This window comes from Panthera leo, chromosome B4, assembly GCF_018350215.1.
Source record: "Panthera leo isolate Ple1 chromosome B4, P.leo_Ple1_pat1.1, whole genome shotgun sequence".
NCBI classification, from domain to species: Eukaryota; Metazoa; Chordata; class Mammalia; order Carnivora; family Felidae; genus Panthera; species Panthera leo.
In genome coordinates this window covers 126,484,861-126,505,150 of record NC_056685.1, presented here as the reverse complement: position 1 = coordinate 126,505,150, position 20,290 = coordinate 126,484,861, and the positions used below count along the sequence as shown (strand labels likewise).

Here is a 20,290-nt window from a genome sequence, read left to right as displayed (position 1 = left end):
CTTTACATGTGAATGTGACTTTACTTGGAAATAGGGTCTTTCTAGATGTAAGCAAATCAAGATGTGGTCACGGGGGTGGGTCCCAATCCAACATGACTGGTGTCCCTATAAGATGAAAATCTGGACAGAGAGAAGGCCATGTGAGGAGGAGGCAGAGACTGGGGTTGTGTTGCCACAAGCCAAGGAATAGCTGGCTTTTCTAGAAGCTGGAAGAAGAAAGGAAGGATCCTCCTCCAGACAATCTGGAAGGAACATGGCCCTTGATTTTGGACTTCTGGCCTCCAGACCAACGTGTCTGTTGTTTTAAGACGTCCTGCCCATGGTATTTTGTTACAGCAGCCACAGGAGTCCCATACACTCATTTTCCAGTTCTCCTCCGCGAGTGTGGATATGACCCTGGTTACTGGCTTCATATCTACCCTTCCAGCGACAGCCCAACATGGATAGCAAATACACGTGCATACTTCACACAAGGGTGACACCTTAGACACTATCCTGCATCGTCTCTTTCATTTGGTAACACACGACAGCCATTGAAAGAAATTGTGGTCAAATATATACAACACTGATTTACCGCTTTAAGCATTTTAAAGTGTGCGCATTCGGTGGCATGAAGTACATTCCTATCGTCATGACACCATCACCACTGTCCGTCCTGGGGACTTGCTCATCTTCCCAAACTGGACCTCTGTCCCCAGGAAACACCAAACACCCCAGCCCACGGCTGCCAGAGCCATGCCTGATACCCCTCACTCCCTCACCCCACATACATCACCAAGTCCTGCTGCTTCCACCTTCACTGGGTCTCCGGCCCCCCCCACCTCTCAGTCCGGCTGCCTGCGGCTCTCACCTGGGTTCCCGAAACAGCTTCTGGACTCTGGCCCCACCCCTGCGCGCCTCAGCCCATTATCCACACAGCCACCAGCCCTTCCTTCTAAACTACAAATCTGATGTCATCTCCCTGCTTAAAAGTCTGTGACGGCTCCTATGTCCCGCATATACAGTCAGATGAGCTCAGCCCTATTTTCGGTGCCTGGTCCGGAGCCTGGCCTGCAGGAGGTGCTCAGGGGGGTGGTGCTTGAATGGTGTGAATTCCTTAGGTTTCCTCCAACCCGAGCTCCAACCCTGAGGACCCCTGTGTGGTCCCCTCCGTGTAGACTGACTTCCCTTCCTCTCCTCTCTTCACTTTCTCCACCTGATCAATCTGTTCATTCGTCAGCATTCAGATCGAAGCTACCTCGTATGTTTCCAGCTCTCCTGGAGCCAGATCTTTACTGCCCTATAACAGTTACCAGAATTTTCTGTAATTACTTGGGGACATGCCTCTCCCCCGCCTGGCCATGGGGGACACACATGGGATGTCAGCCACACAGAAGGTGTTCGGTCTGTGTCCGCTGGGAGCAGGACAGCCTTGCTAGCTCAGCTCTTGGAGCAGGCTTCATGGCCTGTCCCTGATACTGTTAGGGGAGAACAGCTAGCCTCACCGGGACTCTCCTGGGATCAGGGAGAGGGCAGTTTCCGGTCTTCCAGGAGGCGCTAATGCACTGACATCAGTGTGGGGACAGCAGTGGTTCCACCAGGTCACCATGGAGCCTGAAGCATAGATTTAATGTCCGCTGGAGGTGAGGAAGGGACTGGCATTCTGTGGCTGCCCTTCCAATGCCAGCCCCTCTGGAGAGGCCGTGGGGAGCTGCAGGAATTTTCCAGAGCCAATCAAGGACAAGGGCACTCCAAGGAAGAAGAGAGAACAGCTCTTGACTCGGTGAGAGGCTGGGGAGCCTTCCGGGGCCCACAGAGCCATGCCAGGGCCCAGGTGCTCCACTTCCACAGGTGACCTTCTGAGGGAGGGAATGGGGAGGCCTCCAGGTCTGGATTCAGAGGTGGATATGGAAATGACGGAGGGAAATGGCTGGCGTGGATGTGGCTCCGGATGGAACCCTTTCCCCCCAGTTTTTTTCCCGGTCTTCTGCCTAAGATACCAGTGTACCTTTAAATCAGGAGTGTGGCACTGTCTTTCCCCTTGGGAGCCCAAGGTGCTCTCTGAATACCGACCGTCCGCCCCTCCCTCCTCAATCCCTATCTACCCCACACTGCTTCCCTGTCTTTGCAACACTCAGACTATGTGAGATCATCTTGCCCATTTGTCACTGTTGTTTATTGCCTGCATTTCCCCAGCGGTGCCTAAGTCCTGGGGTCCTTGTCTCCACCACCCCACCCCCCCCACCCCGAGCCCAGAACAAGGCCTGGTTCCATACAGATGGGTGGAGAATGATGGAGAGCATCTCTCCTTCTGACACAAGGGCCGGAAGTCCCCTCACGGGGCGATACTCTTCTTAAAGGGCCACAGATGTTCATGGGAAAGAGGGCCAACAGCTCCAGCAGCACAATGCCTGTCTCCTAGGTGACTCGGGGATCACCAGATGCTGTGGCCCTGACGTGGCCTCCCTATGCCTCCCACAGGGCGTCACGGACCACCAGCACCCCCATACATATTGATAAACAAACCTGAACCTCCAGCTGTCATTAGAGGCTATGTGGGAGGCACCAGGATTTTAGGACAGGTACTGTTGGGGTGCAACCTTCACCTTAGAACCCAGTTTGACCCAAACTGGACAAATGGCAAAAGCCTGTTAACCTCAAAAGGTGTCCAGGAGACCTGAGAAGGGTTAAAAGCAGTAGATCAGGGGCGCCTGGGTGGCTCAGTTGGTTAAGCATCTCACTTTGGCTCAGGTCATGATCTCGAGGTTCATTGAGTTCGAGCCCTGCATCGGGCTCTGTGCTGACAGCTCAGACCCTGGAGCCCGCTTCAGGTTCTGGGTCTCCCTCCACCTCTGCACATCCCCAACTCATGCTCAGTCTCTCAAAATTTAAAAAAAAAATATTTTTTTTTAAAGTAGAGGTCAAGCAGGGTTCAATTCATTAAATTCATACTCGGCTCCCTTCTGGGGTTCCCCACCTCACGAAGCAAACTTGTCCTGTGAGATGGGCGAAGTCACCTGTTACACAGCAGCAGACCCAGATGAGAGCATCGAGAGTGTCATTTGGCACCTAGTAAGGTCTCAGTAAATGTAACAAAAGAGGGAAGGAAAGAACGTAACGACCCTGGTCTCCTGAATCCCATCCTGATACCCTTCGCGCCTTACTGCTCCCTAAACTTATCCATTCTGGGACAGCTCAAAATCTGTTTTGACTTTAAGAAATACTTGCAAAAAGTAACTGTTTCCTGGAGTGAGCTCATCGTTCTAATAACCCCTAAATCCTGTTGGTAGATGCTGTTGATCAGCTAAGATAGGATTTGAGAACATCCCTTATTATCATTATTTTAACACAGCCCCACTCTGGAGCAGAAAAATTGCCTCTTACAAATACAGGGAAATAAACAGGATTTACTCTTTGTATTTCTAAACTGTTTCAAGACCAATTATTAATAAGAAAATGTAAAACCCTGCCCGCATGTATTATTTGTTCTTTCTTTTATTCTACGGGCCCCCTCCCCCACCTCCCAAAGGAGAGGAAAAAGAGAAGAAATAAAAGGCTGAATTTCCCAGGTTTACATTATCTGATATTTTAATTAAGGAAGAATAAATGGGTCACCCCTGTCAGCTTACAAACTGCAGCCGCATCAAATGGTGTTCCTTTTGAATAAACCCCATCACCATGGTGAGGCTTTACTGTAGCCGAATAAAGACAAAAGCAGAACTCCAGCAGCATTTGGCCAAGGTCACTCTGAAAATCAATGGCTGTACTAGCATCAGACCTGAGAATCCTTGACTCTGGTTGCTCTGTCCCAGCTGGTATCCAGGCTGCCTCCCACCAGGAAACCTCGGCCAGCTGGTAGGTAATTATATGTGCTAATAGTCACTGACACTCTAGTCACCAACACCGAGATCCCAAGTTCCTGCGTTTGTTAGAAGCCCCAATGACCCGCACTTTTCTAGGGCTGTTTACTTAGAGAAGTGGGCTCAGCTGGGCTGGGCTCAGAACCTGGAGCCTACCTGGCAACTTGGAAGGTGAATGTCTGGGAGTGGGGGGAGGGGAGAGAGCCAAGGAGACACTGTTGTTACCTCCACTGGCCAGGTCCTCCATTCTAGAACTCATCTGCCTCACAGTAGCTGTGTGACTTCAGGCAAGTTCCACTACCTCCATTAGCCTCAGCCTTCCTATCTGTAAAATGGGATAAAAAAGTCTGCCTTGCACAATTGTTGGCGACTGCATGCCACGAAGACAGTGCCTGGCACAGAGTAGGTGTCCAATACCTTACTTTCCCTGACACCCAGCAGACTCAGGACTGTTGCAAAGAGAAGAGCTTGAGCCTCAAGGTCAAGTCAGATTCCAGCTGGTGATGGCAGGCAAGGGTGGTGGGAGAAAGCAGACAGATAAGGTGCCACCCCGAGGACACAGGGAGCAGGGGAGTCTAGTGGGCAAAGGATGGGCTTTGGAGCATGAGCCACAAGGATCCCACCCCTGGTACCTCCATCTATAAAGTGTCCCACCAACAGCCTCCTAATCTGTAAAATGGGGAGAGAACTGGCGCACAGTAGGTGCTAAATAAATAGCCGCCCCTTGGCATCTCCCCAAGACCTGCCGTTATTCTAGGTGACAAGGTCATCCCTTATGGGAGGACAGTGTAGGCAGGAGCTGCCTAGACAGAAACCTGAGTGGTTAGAACTACGGGCCTGGGGGTCTGGGGCACCTAAATCCACGTCCTGGCTTCACCACTTACGAGTCCTATGACCTGGGGCATGTTACTTAACCTATCTGTGCCTCGGTTTCCTTATCTGTAAAGTGGACATAATAACAGTATCCACTTCGTAAGGTTTGGAGAATATTAGATATTAATGAATCTGTGTAAAGCACTTCAAACAGTGCCCAGAATATGGTAAAGCATTTAATAAAGGCCAGCAATGGTGACTTGATCAGCCCCCCGTATGTTCCTGGGCCAAGGGGCATCTCTGGGGTCTCCGGGGTGGGGGCGGGCTCTGCTTTATGCTGTAAACCCTCTATTTCCTGGAAGACCCCAATCAGATCAGAAGGGTGGAAATCTCTGTGGCCTGGTCACACGATTGGGCCAGATGGATTTCAGAGGAAGGGCAGTTTCTCATTGGGTGCACAGTGGGGATTTGAAAATAGTGACTATGTATGAGTTCAAAGTCTTTCACAATGTGTGTTCAGTGTGTGAAGTCTCTAAGCTCTTTGAGGGTTTGTGTTCCAAGTTTGAATCTGTGGCCTCTGGGCTTCTGTATTCAAGGTATGAGGTCTGCAAACTCATTACGGTGTGGGTTTCAAAGTTTGCCTCTGAAGTATCTCGAGTATGTGTTCAGGGTGTGAGGCCTCTGAAATCTTTGAAGATGTCTGTCCTAAGGTGTTTTCTAAATTTATTTTTATTTTTTGAGGCATGACCGATGTATTATATTAGCTTCAGATATACATAATACAGTGATTTAACACTTGTTATACATTGTGAAATAGTCACCACCATAAGTGTGGTTACCATCTGTCATCTTACAAAGTTAATACGTATTATTATTATTATTAAAAATTTTTTTATATGTTTATTCATTTTTGAAAGAGAGAGAGCACAAGCAGGGGTGGGGCGGAGAGAGAGGGGGACACAGAATCCGAAGCAGGCTCCAGGCTCTGAGCTGTCAGCCCAGAACCCAACGCGGGGCTCAAACTCACGAACTGTGAGATCATGACCTGAACCGAAGTCGGACACTCAATCGACTGAACCACTCAGGCGCCCCAGTTAATACATATTACTGACTATATTCTTCATCCTTGTGACTTACTTATTTTATAACTAGAAGCCTGTACTTTTTTTAAAAATTGTTTTTGAACAATTCATTTTTGAGACAGAGTGTGAGTGAGGAAAGGGCAGATTGAGAGGCAGACACAGAACCCGAAGCAGGCTTCAGGATCCCAGCTGTCAGCACAGAGCCTGACGTGGGGCTCAAACTCACAGGCCGCGAGATCATGACCTGAGCTGAAGTCAGAGACTTAACCAGCTGAGCCATCCAGGCGCCCCAGAACTTTTTAATCCCCTTTACCCATTTTGCCCGCTGCTCATTACCCTCCTCTGGCAGCCACTAATCTGTTTTTTGTATCTATGAGTCTGGGTTTTGTTTTTTTTTTTTCCCTAGATTCCACACATAAGTGAAAGCATGTGGTATTTGTCTTTCTCTGTTTGACTCATTTCACTTAGCCTAATACCCTCAAGGTCCGTCCATGTTGTTGCAAACCAAGATTTCATTGGTTTTTATGGCTGCATCGTATTCCACTGTGTATAAACACCACATCTTGTTTATCCATTCATCGATCGATGGACATAGGTTGTCTCCATGTTTTAGCTTATAAATAATGTGCAGTAAACATAGGGATATGTATTTTTTCCAATTCGTGTTTTTGTTTCTTCAGCTGGATACCCAGCAATGTGGCATTGCCGCATCCTGTGGTAACCCTAATTTTAATTTTTTGAGGCACCTCCATTACCGTTTTCCACGGTGGCTGCCGTAGTCTGCATTTCCACCAACGCTGCATGAGGGTTCCTTTTCCTCCACATCCTCGCCGACACCTGTTTCTTGTCTTTTTGCTAATAGTCATTCTGACTGGTGTCAGGGGGTATCTCCCTGTGGGTCTGATTTGCATTTTCTGGATGAGGAGTAACTCTTTATGTGCTTGGTGGCCATCTGGACGTCCTCTTTGGGAATATGCCTATTCAGATCTTCTGCCCATTTTATAATCAGATTGTTTTTTTGTTACTGACTTGTATGAGTTCTTTACATATTTTAGATTCGTATCTTGAAACACAGACCACCAAAAAGTTCAGAAACTCCACTCTTCCTCACAAATCCCCAATAGCAGATGGATGTGAAACATTTAACAAACAACTCAGAGACCTCAAACTCTGACATGAAGACCCTCAAACTGCTCAATAGCTCACACCTCGGACAAGACACCCAAATGTCTCAGAGCTCTCATACTCTGAACAAAGATGCCCACACAGCTCATAAACATAGACCTGCAAAGACCTGCAAATGGCTCAAGGGATTCACTCTATCGGACGCACATACCCAAGTGTTCAGAATGCTATACTCCGTGTACAGACTGGCTAATACTTCAGAGACCTCACAATCTGAAAACAGATACAGAAACAGCACAGAGACCTACAGATAGACATACCTTGGACACATACCTGAAGCTGCCTTGCAGATCATATACCGAGAATACAAACTCCCATATAGCCAGAGACCTTACACCTGGGGAAACAGCCAGCCAGTTCAGGGCCCTCAAGAACAAAGGCTCCAACCAGCCAGTAGATCTCACACATTGATACAGACCCTTTAAACAGCTCAGAGAACTCTCACTCTGGGTTCAGAGTCCACACATCCAGGATGCAGAACCCACAAAGAATCGAGGGACTTCCAATCCTGCGTGGACCATATTAAATGGCTGGGAGACCCCAAATCTGGGATACAGACCCCCAACAGCTCAGAAACATTACACTCAGGGACACAGACACCCAAGAACTCAGAGACCTCACACACTAAGGGGAAAAAAAACACCATACTGTTTAGAAACCCCACATGCTCAGGAATGCAAATCAAAATCACAATGGGTTATCAGCACACCCTTGTTAGAATGGCTAGCTATCCAAAAGCTAAGAAATAACAAGTGTTGGTGAGGATGTGGAGAAAAGGGAACCCTTGCGCACTCTTGGTGGAAATGTATATTGGTACAGCCACCATTCCATGATAGAAAACAGTGTGAAAGTTCCTCAAAAAATTAAAAACAGAACTACCATGTGATACAGTAATCCCACTTGTGGGTTGATATCCAAAGGAAATGAAAACAGGATTGCAAAGAGACATCTGCACCCCCACGTTCAAATACAGCATTAGCCACAATAGCCAAGATATGGAAACAACCTAAGTATCAATGGATGAATGGAGAAAGAAGATGTGAAAAAAATATATACGTACATAATGGAATATTATTCAGCCACGAGAAAAAAGGAAACCCTAGCGTTTCCATCAACTTGGATGGATCTTGAGGGCATTATGCTAAGTTAAATAAGTCAGACAGAGAAAGGCAAATACTGTGTGCTCTCATTTATATGTGGACTCTAAATAGAGCTGAGAGAGACGGAGAACAGAATGGTGGTTACCAGGGGCAAGAGGGTGGGAGACATGGGGACATGTTGGTCCAAGGGTGCCAACTTCCTGTTATAAGATGACTAAGTTCTGGGGATCTAATGTACAGTATGGTGATTATAGCCAATAATACTGTATCATATACTTGAAAGTTGCTATTGCTAAGAGAGTGGGTCTTAAATGGTCTCACCACAAAAAGGAAATGGTCATCATGTGATGGAATGGAAGTGTTAGCCAACCTCTTAAAGGTGGTAATCATGTTGCAATATATAAATGTATCAAACCAACACCTTGTACACCTTACAGGTCCACAATGTTATATGTCAACTATATATTAATAAAGCCAGGGGGGGAAGAAAGAAAAATAGAAAGAAAATAGTGACAATGACCACCCGGAAGACAGCACACACATGCATACACACCTCTGAGCTTCCTGCTTTTTTGCATTTAGACCCAGGTTTTGACTCAGCTGAGTGGTTTATTTTCTTTCTTTTGCTTTGGATAAAAATGAGCCCCCATGCACGGGGTGGGGGGTGGGGTCCCGAGTGGCCCAAGAAAAATTCCCACCCTGATGGGGGAGAGACCTGGTTACAGGCGCAGAAATAGAGGGCTCCGGCCATCCCTATGGATGTGAAAAAGCAGAGATGTGCTTTCACCCAGCCAGCAATTTTACTGTGCAAGATTTTGTTGGAAAACTACAGGAAGACCATAATTTCTTTCTCTTGGAGTGAGGAAAGAGGGAGAGAGGGAGGGAGGGAGGGAGAGGAGGAGAATGAGACTCAAAGAATGTGAACAGAAACAGGCAGGCCGATAACTGGTCATCGAAGAGCTGAGCGTTCCCAACACGCCTTGCTCCCGTCCTCCTCCATCCCTGGAAGTGCGGGGACCCGCTTATCCTCAAGCCCGCGTCTGTCATTTCAACCGTCTGCGGGGCGCACGGCGGGCGCCGGGCGGGGCTCGATCGGCGGTCCCGCTCCCCCCCCCAGGGAGGACGCCCCTCGCTGCGCCCCGACCCGGCCCTACCTGAGCTGGCGCGGCTCGCAGTCCACGCCGGGCAGCAGCAGCCGGGCCGCCTGGCGGACGTCGTCGCTGTCCATGGAGAAGCTGCGGCGGTGGCCGGCGTGCGCCACGGCCACCCGGATCCACTCCATCAGCGGCGGCAGCACGAGGAAGGGCCTGCGCGGGAGGACGCGAGAGCGTTAGGGCGGCCGGGTGGCGGGGGCTGCCGGCTCAGCCCCACCTCCTGCTCGCCGGCCCCCACCCCCCACCCCCGCCCCTGAGCCCCCCCACCCCCACCCCGCTTTCCCTGGGGACCCTGACTCTGAATCCCCGTGTGGTGGGAGAACCTTTGGAGACATCCTGATCGCACGGGTGACCGCACCGGCGACCCCGGGGCAGACTCTCCGGAGTCTTTGGGCCTCAGTTTCCTCATCTGCAAAACAGGGATACCGTGTGACTATCCTGCGAGTGTTATCGCCCTCAGAGATCATGTGAACACACAGGAGATGGCTCACTTAAAGCACCAAGCACAGGGGCTGGCACTTAGTAGAAAACCCAAAAAACGCCTGGGGTTATTGGTACTTGGGACTCCCCATTCTGGATCTGGCCCTAAGGTGTCCTCCAAATCTCCCCTCCCATCTCCCCTGGCTCCCCTCGTGGAGCTCTCCCAGCCCCAGCTCTGCCTGAGCACCACGCTTCCAACAGCAAAGATCCAAGACCCCACGCAGTCTTCCCGGAGCCAGGTGGCTCTGCCCAGCACAGCCAGCACAACTGCCGGTGCCTGGGGGCCTGGCCACACCCCCTGACGCTCCGGGAGTCTCAGGTTCCTCACCAGCTAACGAGACCACAGCAGGGGCCAGCTTGTTGCAAGAATTAACTGAGACCCTGCCCCTGGCTGACCGTACTTTTGTAAGTGTAATACATTTGTGCCAACTTCCTGTTTCTTCCAGTGATGATTACAAACTCTGTCCTCCCATTAGGATCGCTGGGTTGGCCGGGGAGCCCTATCTCAGGGATTCTGATTGAATTCATCTAGGATGGGGCTGGATACTAGCAGTTTTTACCACCCCCCCCACTCCCAACCCCCCACCCCCCCCACCCCCCACGGGGTGACTTCATTGCACATCAAAATTATCTGGAGGGCTTGTTAAAATACAGATTGCTGGGCCCCACCCACAAGGTGTCTGATCCAGTAGCTTGGGGAGGTAGACAAGAATCTGCATTTCTAATGAGTTTCTGTGTGATGTAGATACTGCTGGTCTGGGGTCACACTCAAAGAACTTCTGCTCTATGGGAATGCAAGCTGGTGCAGCCACTCTGGAAATCAGTATGGAGGTTCCTCAAAAAACTAAAAATAGAACTGCTCTAGACCCAGCAATTGCACTACTAGGCATTTATCCAAGGGATACAGGTGTGCTGTTTCGAAGGGGCACATGCACCCCCATGTTTATAGCAGCGCTATCAACAATAGCCAAAGTATGGAAAGAGCCCAAATGTCCATCGATGGATGAATGGATAAAGAAAATGTGGCATATATACACAATGGAGTATTACTCGGCAATCAAAAAAATGAAATCTTGCCATTTGCAACTACATGGATGGAACTGGAGGGTATTATGCTAAACGAAATTAGTCAGTCGGAGAAAGACAAAAATCATAGGACTTCACTCATATGAGGACTTTATGACACAGAACAGATGAACACAAGGGAAGGGAAGCAAAAATAATATAAAAACAGGCAGGGGGACAAAACAGAAGAGACTCATAAATATGGAGAACAAACTGAGGGTTGCAGGACGGGTTGTGGGAGGGGAGGATGGGCTAAGTGGGTAAGGGGCATTAAGAAATCTACTCCTGAAATCATTGTTGCACTATATGCTAACTAATTTGGATGTAAATTTTAAAAAATAAAAAATAAAAAAAATAAAATAATGCTATTATTATCACACACACACACACACAAAGAACTTCTGCTCTAGGGTTGGTGGAGGGCCTGGGAATGTGTGCGTGTGTGTGTGTGTGTGTGTGTGCGTGTGTGTGTGTTAAAATGCACACCCGCCCCACCCACCTCATCTCCAGAGATGCTGATTTTGTCAGGTCCACCAATATAATTTTTTATTTTTTTATTTTCATTTTTTATTTTTGAGAGAGACAGACAGACAGAGTGCAAGTGGGGGAGGGGCAGAGAGAGAGAGGGAGACACAGAATCCGAAGCAGGCTCCAAGCTCTGAGCTGTCAGCACAGAGCCTGATGCAGGGCTCAAACTCATGAACCATGAGATCGTCACACCTGAGCCGAAGTCGGACGCTTAACCGACTGAGCCACCCAGGCATCCCCCACAAATATAATTTTAATAAGCAGCCCCTATGATGCTGATTTAAGTAGACCAAAGAACACACTTTGAGAAATGCAGATTTCACACAAACCTGCAGACCAAAAATGTTTCCTGTATTCGGCAGAACCATGGTTAGGCTGAGGCAAGCAGGGCACTCAGGGTGCAAAATTGAAGGAGGCCAGGTCATGCAAATATGTTCTAGGCACCTCTCCTGCCTCACCTTGACCCCAGTGCTGCCATTCAGTCCAGCATGGCTGCCACGGGGTGGAAAAAGGGTCCTTAAATGGAGGGTTGCCAAGGCAACAAACTGCTCACTGTATACAGGCATCCTGAGCTCCCTACCAAGTTTTTGGTGGCGAGTTCCAGTTTGCCTAGAAAGCAAGCTGTATATCCAATGTTAACATTCAACAGCTAAGCTTTTTACAGTCGTTCTCAATTAATCCCATTCATGATCTCATTGAAATGCTTAGGACCAACCTATAAGCTAGTTGTGACTATGCCTATTTTCTCCATCAGGAGAATGACGTTTATTGAGGTTAAGTAGCATGCCTTGGATTACAAGGTTAGCAAGTATGAGAATTAGGAGTCAGAGCCAAGATGTCTGAGTACACAGCCTGTGTGCCATAACCCCATGTGGTACTGACATTCTCTTGTCTAACTTCCCAACATGTGCTCTGTTACCAGCATGCACCTGTTGCCCCAGAAGAACGAGCTGATCTGGTCATGGAATTTCGATGGCACACCATTTTCATTTCCGGCCACGCAGCTCAGTCCCCTGTCTGTAAGGCCTCCAGCTTTTTAAAAATCCACACCCCACTTACCCTTCCAACTACAGAGCAAGTCCTACCCTACCCTAAACATTCCTCCTGATTATCCACTCCCAGTGGACCCCTCCTATAATAGACCCCATTCCACTGACCTTACCCACTGGCCTTGCAGATGCCCCAGTAGAAGAATGTAAACTCCACTGGGGGCAGGGACATGGGCCTGCTAGATTCACTGATTCAGCCACGGCCCCAGGACGGCCCTGGCAGGCTGGAAGCACTTAATAAATACTTGTTCACCAGACAGACAAAGATTTACCGATTTCCTACCGGGTACAATGGATACAATCGAGTTTCTGGACCCATGGATCTGGGAGGCAGTCTCCCAGGGAATTTCTGCCTGAGTCAGCCTGCTGCTTAGGCTGTCGCCCTCATTCTCTCGTTCTCTCCATCACCTAAACTGAATCAGGCACTCAATAAACACACACTGACTTGGAATTGAATAGGATTCTACTGTCTCAGGTGAGCCGGACTTATTTTTGTCACCATGTCTCCGTCGCTGTAGAAACCAGCCCCGAGCGCTCAGAGGACTCTCCTCTGGGTTGTTTTTCCAAGGCAGCCACCATCCCATCTGGCCTTTCCTTTGCTCGGTGCCCCCCAAGCGCAGCCCAGAACTCTCAGCCCCTGGGGGGCTGCGTCCCGTCTCTACTGCAGACTGCCCTTCGGCTTCTGCCTTTTATGTGATGTGCAAGGCCCAGGGCACGCCGCCAGCTCCTGACGAATACTGAAGAGGAGAGAAAGAGACACTGCTGTCTTCAAAATAACACCTGTACCAAGACAGCTGGTGAGCACCAGAAGAAGAAACCTTGAACCCTAGGATTCCAGCCTGCTCTGGACTTTTCTCTGTACCTACTCTCCTTTCACCATTGCCTTCTCTCTCTCCATCACCCTGACCTCAATAGTTTATAAGCTCATGAATTCTTTGCCAGCAACTCATTTAAAAATCTTCTTATCCTGTCTACTCAGAGGGGGGAAAAGTGTTATTTTGTGATGTTTCTTTTGGAGGAGTTTGGAGACGGGAAAGAATTCTAGGGCCTTGAGTTAAGGAGAGGATGCAGGAAATGGAAGGAGAAAGGCTGCATTCTCCTGATGTATTTTTGAAGAGAACCGTGTTCCATTGACTACCGACTTTGTTCTGAAGTTGTCTGCAGCGACTAAAGCCTACAGGAGGCTTGTGAAGCCCATGGCTCAGTGAAGTGGTTAATCTTAGACTGTGTGCTTCCACAACAGAATCACGGGGTACTGTGCGTATGTCTGAAAATTCCCCAGGCCCTGATTTACCCCCAGAGTTTTGGTTTAACAAGTCTGGGGTGGGGTCTGGGCATGTGCATTCTAAATTTTTTTTTTTTTAACATTTATTTATTTTTGAGAGAGTGAGACAGAGCATGAGCAGGGGAGGGGCAGAGAGAGAGAGAGAGAGAGACACAGGATCTGAAGCAGGCTCCAGGCTCAGAGCTGTCGGCACAGAGCCTGACGCAGGGCTCAAACCCACAAACTCATGTGAGATCATGACCTGAGCTGAAGTCGGACGCCCAACTGACTGAGCCACCCAGGTGCCCCAGGGCATGTGCATTCTATTTTTTTTTAATATGAAATTTATTGTCAAATCAGTTTCCATACAACACCCAGTGCTCATCCCAACAGGTGCCCTCCTCAATGCCCATCACCCACTTTCCCCTCCATCCTACCCCCCATCAACCCTCAGTCTATTCTCAGTTTTTAAGAGTCTCTATGGTTTGGCTCCCTCCCTCTCTAACTTTGGGCACGTGCATTCTAAATAAGCTCCTTCTGGGGTTTGATAACTCCAACTGGGTGGCCTGAGGTGAACAGAGGGAGGGCACGGTCAACTCAACCAGGGCAGTGGCCATTGAAATCTTTGCTGCGGTGTTCGAAGAGAAGGTCTGTGGGGTTGGGACCAGGGATTCTAGAAGGGAAGAGAAAGCCTAGGGGTGGGCTTCTTGTAGCATCAAGAGAGCAAGTCGGCTAAGGAAGGTTGTTGGGCCCCAATTCGAGTGGTGGGAGATGGAGAAGATACATGGGTGGGGCCTTTCTGAAACACTGAAGAGAGAGCTGGTGAGGAGGGTGACCGCCGAGATTTGAAAGGGAGTTTGGGCAGGGAGGGGCTGGGCGCTAAGGGGGATGGTTGGGTATGTGGGAGAAGCCTGGTTTGTCTGGGGTTCGGCAGAACCGGATTCTAGCCCTGAATCTGCCAGAAGCCCACGGCAGGATTCTGGCTCTGGTCTGAAAATAGGTTCTCAGTGTTTTCATCGATAAAGTGGATGGGCTTGGATCAGATGGTCTGTTTCAGGAGCCAGCAAACCTTCTCTGCACAAGGCCAGATAGTAAATATATTAGGCTTTGTAGGCCATAGAGTCTCCGACTCAGCCACTCAACCCGGCCATTATAGTGTGAAAGCAGACCCCGACAATACATCAATGAAAGAACCTGGCTGTGTTCCACGAAAACTTTCTTCACAAAATCAGATGGCGGGTCATAGTTGGCTGACCCCGGGTCTATTCATTCAGTTCCTTCCTCCTCTAAAATTCTTGGAGTATATTGAAATATAGCCAGTTTCCTGGGGGCTGAGGAAGACGCCCTGAAGATGGGCAGAAGCACGTGAAGATCTCAATGATGGGGACAGAAAGCTTTGGAGAGATTAGAAAATAGGGCCCTCCCACAAGGAGGTCATGGTTGCATTTGGGGAATACTGAACCACAGGCATCCCCAGAGGCAGTACCTCAAGAATCAGGTCAAGAATACAACCCAAACCATGTCATGGGTGTGTAACTGATGAAATGTCCTCTGTTAACGTCAGTCATTCATCCAACAATCCTTCAGAGAGCACCCATGCTGCAGGCACGCTTCCAGGAGCCGGAGACAGAGCAGAGAACAGGACTTGTCAGGTCCTTGATCTCACAGAACTAACAGTCTAACAGGGATAACACAGATAAGGAACATATAAACCAACAAGTCATAAAGCAATTACAAACGCTGATCAGTGTCAGTGCTGGGACAGAGAATAAACAGGGTTTAGGTGGAGCAATGTGAAGGCCTCTCTGAGGAGGTAACAAAACCTCAAAGACAAGAAGGAATTGGCATATGTGAATGAGTGTGTAAAGACATGGATGTTCCAGGCAGCATTAACTGTGCAAAGGCCCTGAGGTGGAAAAAACCTTTGCAGCTCACCAAGGGCTTTCACTCATGCATCATCTCCTATACTGGCCCTCCAGGGATGACAGGAGTGGCCAGGACATGAATGAGGAAAACTCATGGTGGTAGGCTGAATAATAGCCCCCAAGATATCAAGTCCTATCCCCTGGAACCTGTGAATGTTGACGGCAAAAGAGACTGCTGATGTAATTCAGTTAAGATTGTGAAAAGGGAAGAGTACCCTGGATTATCCAGGTGGGCTCTACGTGCAGTCATCGGGGTCCTTATAAAAGAGAAACAGGGAGATTTGGCACAGGTGATACTGAAGCAAGATGCTCTGTTGTGGGCTTTGAAGATAGAGGACGGGGGCACAAGCCAAGAGGTGTAGCTCTAGAAGCCGGAAAGGTGAGGAAATGGATTCTTCCCTCAGAGCTTCCGGAAGAGAACAGCCCTGCTAACACCTGGAGAATAAATGTGTGTTGTTTTAACCCACCAGGTTTGTGGGGACTCATCACAGCAGCCATAGGAAACCAAGAGGATCACAAAGCCGGGGGACCGATAGGGTCGCAGTGGGTTAGTGTGGAAACAGGGTGATGAAGAACGAAGCACCAGCATTTAAGCTGAGAATGAAGGTGTCCACAGAGCTCTGGAATTCACCTCAGACACATAAACTGCCTTGTTTCTGAGGGCAGAGAATACCTCTGCATAAGGGCTGCACTGTATCCCCTCCAAATGCTTATGTTGAAGCCCTAATTCCCAGCACCTCGGAATGTAATTTTTAAAATGAGGCCATTAGGCTGGGCCCTAATTCAGTATGACTGATATCCCCATAAGAGGAGGAGATTAGGGGACACCTGGGTGGCTCAGTTGGTTAAGCGTCCAACTCTTGATTTCGGCTCAGGGCATGATCTCATGGCTCATGGGTTTGAGCCCCACATCGGGCTCCACGCTGGCAGTGAGAAGCCTGCTTGGGATTCTCTCGCTCCCTCTCTCTCTGCCTCTCCCAGCTCACATGCGTGCTCTCTCTCTAAAAATAAATAAGCAAATTTAAAATTAAAAGAAGAGGAGATTAGGACACAGAGAGACACCAAGGGTGTGTGTGCACAGCAGGGCACGATGTGAAAAAGGTAGCAAGAGACAGCCATCTGCAAGCCAAGGAGAGAGGCCTTGGGGAAAAAAAAATCAAACCCGCTGACACCTTGATCTTGGACTTCCAGCCTCCAGCACTGTGAGAAAATAAGTTTCCTTTATTCAAGGTGCCTAGCCTGTGTTAATTTGTTACAGAAGCCCTAGAAGACCAATACACCTGTGGTTTGACTTAAGTCCTGCCTTGCCCTTGAGGTTTTGGTCTGTGGTAGACAAATTTCACTTGGAAGCTCCAACTCTTTAGAGAGCTGACGGTTTTCAGTTCATTTCCTTGAACCTACTGACAACAGCGGGTGAGTTCAAAGTCATCTGGAGGCCGTGCAGGGCAGAGGTTGGAATTAGAACCTCGGGCTTTGGAGAGAAGCTGACCCAGAGCTGGATTCCAGCTCCACCTTCTGGCTGTGTGACCTTGAACAAGGTGTTTCAATTGTTGTGCCTGAGTTCTCTCATGGGAAAATGGGGATAATAACAGTAGCTGCTCAACAGGGTGTGGTGGGCTGCATAATCCCCCCAAAGATGTCTCCCTCTTAATGCCTAGAACTCGTCAATGTTACCTTATCTGGCAAAATTGACTTTGCACATGTGATTATAAGTTAAGGATTTTGAGAAGAAGAGGCTATCTGGAATCATCCAGGTGGGCTCTAAATGCAATCACAAAGTCCTTAGCAGAGAGAGGAGAGAAGGTCAAAGAAGGGAGAATAGGACACCTGGGTGGGTTATGCGTCTACTCTTGGTTTTGGCTCAGGTCATGATCTCACGGTTCCCGAGTTCAAACTCCGTGTCCGGCTCCACACTGACAATGTGAAGCCTGCTTGGGATTCTCTGTCTCCATCTCTCTGCCCCTCCCCTGCTCTAACTCTCTCTGTCTCTCTCAAAATAAATAAATAAACATTTCTTAAAAACTAGGAGGGAGTAGGAGATGTGAGGACGTGAGAAGTAACTGGATGAATGGAGGAAAGGGGCCATGAGCCACGGAATGCAGGCGCCCTTCTGAAGCTAGAACAGGCCAAGTGATCCTCCCCTGGAGCCTTTGGAAGGTACCAGCCCTGCTGACACCTTCACTTTAGCCCAGTGAGTCAGATTTCGTACTTCTGACCTCCTGAACCGTAAGACAATAAATCTGTATTGTCTGAAGTCTTCACATCCGTGGCATTTTTTTTTTTTTTTTAACAGCAGCCACAGGAAACTAAGACAGAGGGTACTATCAGAATTGAATGGATTGGTGTATACAGCCGGGCGCCAAGAAATGTTCAGCAGGTGGTATCTTCACTCATCAGCATCATTGGTGTGGTTTTTAGCATCACTCGAGTGTTCTCTGGGCTGGCGGAGGGAGAGCCTTGCTACACCACTCCTGTCTTTGCTTTTTAAATCAAGGCGAACCTCTGCAGTTGCTAGGCCTTTCCTTTATACATTGTGTGGCCTTGACTCTACATCTTTGTTATTTGTTAAGTCTTAGGCTGCAGAGAAATTTAGGTGTTCGAGTGTGATTTAGGAGCTCATAATTCCAGAGATGCAGGGAGTGAAGGAAAAGCAGCAAAATTGATAGCAGACAACATTCAAGGTTGGTTTCCATAGCAATATTCACTGTGATCTCCATGTACTTGTGGGCACGAACGCTAGGAAGACGCCGAGGTCAGAGGTGGCCATGGCTCATTTGCTAGAATGACAGGGTCCCACTGTGCAAAGTACAGTTGCACTGCCCCCGAGGGTGGTTCTGGCAGAGGGTCTGGAGTGGGAGAAGCCAAGAGGGTGCTGTAGGTCGGTGCTTCTCGAACATGAACGTGCACATGAATCGCCTGGGATCTTGTTAAAATGCAGACTCTGATTCAGTGGGTCTGGGGCAGAGCCTGAGATTCTGCATTTGTAACAAGCTCCCAGGCGATGATGCACCTGCCAGTGTATGGACCACATTTTGAGTAACCAGGCCCGAGGGCAGTATTATGACTCAAGCCAGAAACCAGGGAAGGTGAATTCTCTTATCATGTTTAAGGAGGAGAAAGTGAGTCCAGAAGTGAGTCATTTGCAAAAGGGGGTAGAGGCCCAGGAGACAATGGAAGGGAAGAAGGAGCTCTTTTGGATCCAGACCTCCTGAGGCCTGTGTGAGCCTAGTTTATGAGCCTGTGCCAAACTGCCAAGGAGGCTGGGAGAGCAGGTGTCTGGCAATTTCTGCTTTTATCCTGGGAGGTGGGTTCTGCCTCCCATCAGGATTCCCCTTTGGTCTTCCAACAGTCTTATTACTAAACGAAAGTTCTCAGTCTCAGGGAGTTTGTTCTGACCCAAATACCCATCCCACTGTCTGGTAGGAATTTTGTATTCATGACAGTGTTTATCATCATCCTGGGAATGTATCCTATGTGTGTATTCTTATTCAAAAGAATATATCTTATGATGATTAATTTTACATGTCAACGTGGCTAGGTCACAGTACCCGATATGTGGTCAAGCCTAGTCTGGATGTTGCCACGAAGGTATTTTTTTTAAGACGAGATTAACATTTAGATGGGTGGACTTTGAGTAAAGCGGATTATCTTCGTAAAGTGGGTGGGCCTCATCCAATCGGCTGGAGGCCTTAAGAGAAAAAGGCTGACCTCCGACCACCAGGGGGTTCTGCCCGCTAACCGCTTTCAGACCTGAGCAGACCTGCAGCCTCCTCCTTCTGTGCTGATGGGGGAACCCCTTCACCGTCACCCACAATCACCAGGGCAGGGAGGAAGCTTGGGTGCTGGGTCACACAGAAGACTGCTTCCCACCACCTGAGTGTGTAGACACATTGCCTGGGGGCTGTGAAACAAAGGCATCATGGGTAGGTTTATCCTTTTCGGGAAGAGCAAGCCATTTCACACCCAAAGGACAAGCACTTTGAGTGTGGAAGTCAGCCCTATCAAGGGGTGATTATATAAATTCCCCAACATGGGGCAAGGGCCAAGGGTCCCTGAGTGAGGAGGCTGACCTCTGCTAATCATGCCAACAGGCCCCTGTGGCTGACCTTGGAACCTTCTTTGGCTTTCCTGTCACATATTCTGAAGCAGGTGATGTAGGGGGCTGGAGGGCTGCAAACGGAGGGTTGAGGTACCAGCAGGTTCAGGCAGAGCAAATATGATATATGAGTAACAACTGTCCCCTCCCTGCACCCTCGCCCCGCTTTCAGCTCCCCTCCCATCCTGGGGAGGAAGGTTCCTCCTCTGCCTGCCTCCCTCTGCTTCCTGTGGGGAGGAAGCTCCATCACTTACCTCCCTGCCCCCTAACTCAGCGCCACCCCCCATTCCTCTGCACTTTCCCACCTGCATCTAAGCATCCAACGTGCTCCCGTCTCCCACCGTTTGAACAGGAGAGGAGCAAAAATGGGGGAGAGGAGGAATTACAGCTCTTCTGGAGTTTCAGTCTGCACTCTCCGTCTAGTGCTGCATCTTGGTGGTGGCGGGGGCCTCAAAATCACCCGGGGAACGGATTAAAATGCATATTCCTGCCTTCCTGCTTGATTGCAGGGTGCGTTGGTTTCCTGGGGGTGCTGTAACAGAGTACCACAAACTCGGTGGCTTAAACAACAGAAGTGTATTCTCTCACCGTGTCCGGGGCCAGAAGTCTAAAAGCAAGGTTCCAGCACAACTGTGCTCCCTCCAGAGGATCTAGGGAAAAGCTCATTCCTTGCCTCTTCCAGCTTTTGGCGGTCCCCAGCACTCCTTGGC

General features: G+C 49.1%; 1 protein-coding gene across 1 annotated transcript in view; it reads right to left on the bottom strand.

Annotated features, from left to right (window-relative positions):
* BTBD11 (BTB domain containing 11) overlaps positions 1 to 20,290 on the bottom strand; it is a 313,797-nt gene that overhangs the window by 67,628 nt on the left and 225,879 nt on the right. The window contains exon 4 of the mRNA XM_042947621.1: positions 9,174 to 9,326. Within this exon, the coding sequence (XP_042803555.1) occupies positions 9,174 to 9,326 (153 nt within the window). The remainder of the gene's footprint in view (positions 1 to 9,173; positions 9,327 to 20,290) is intronic.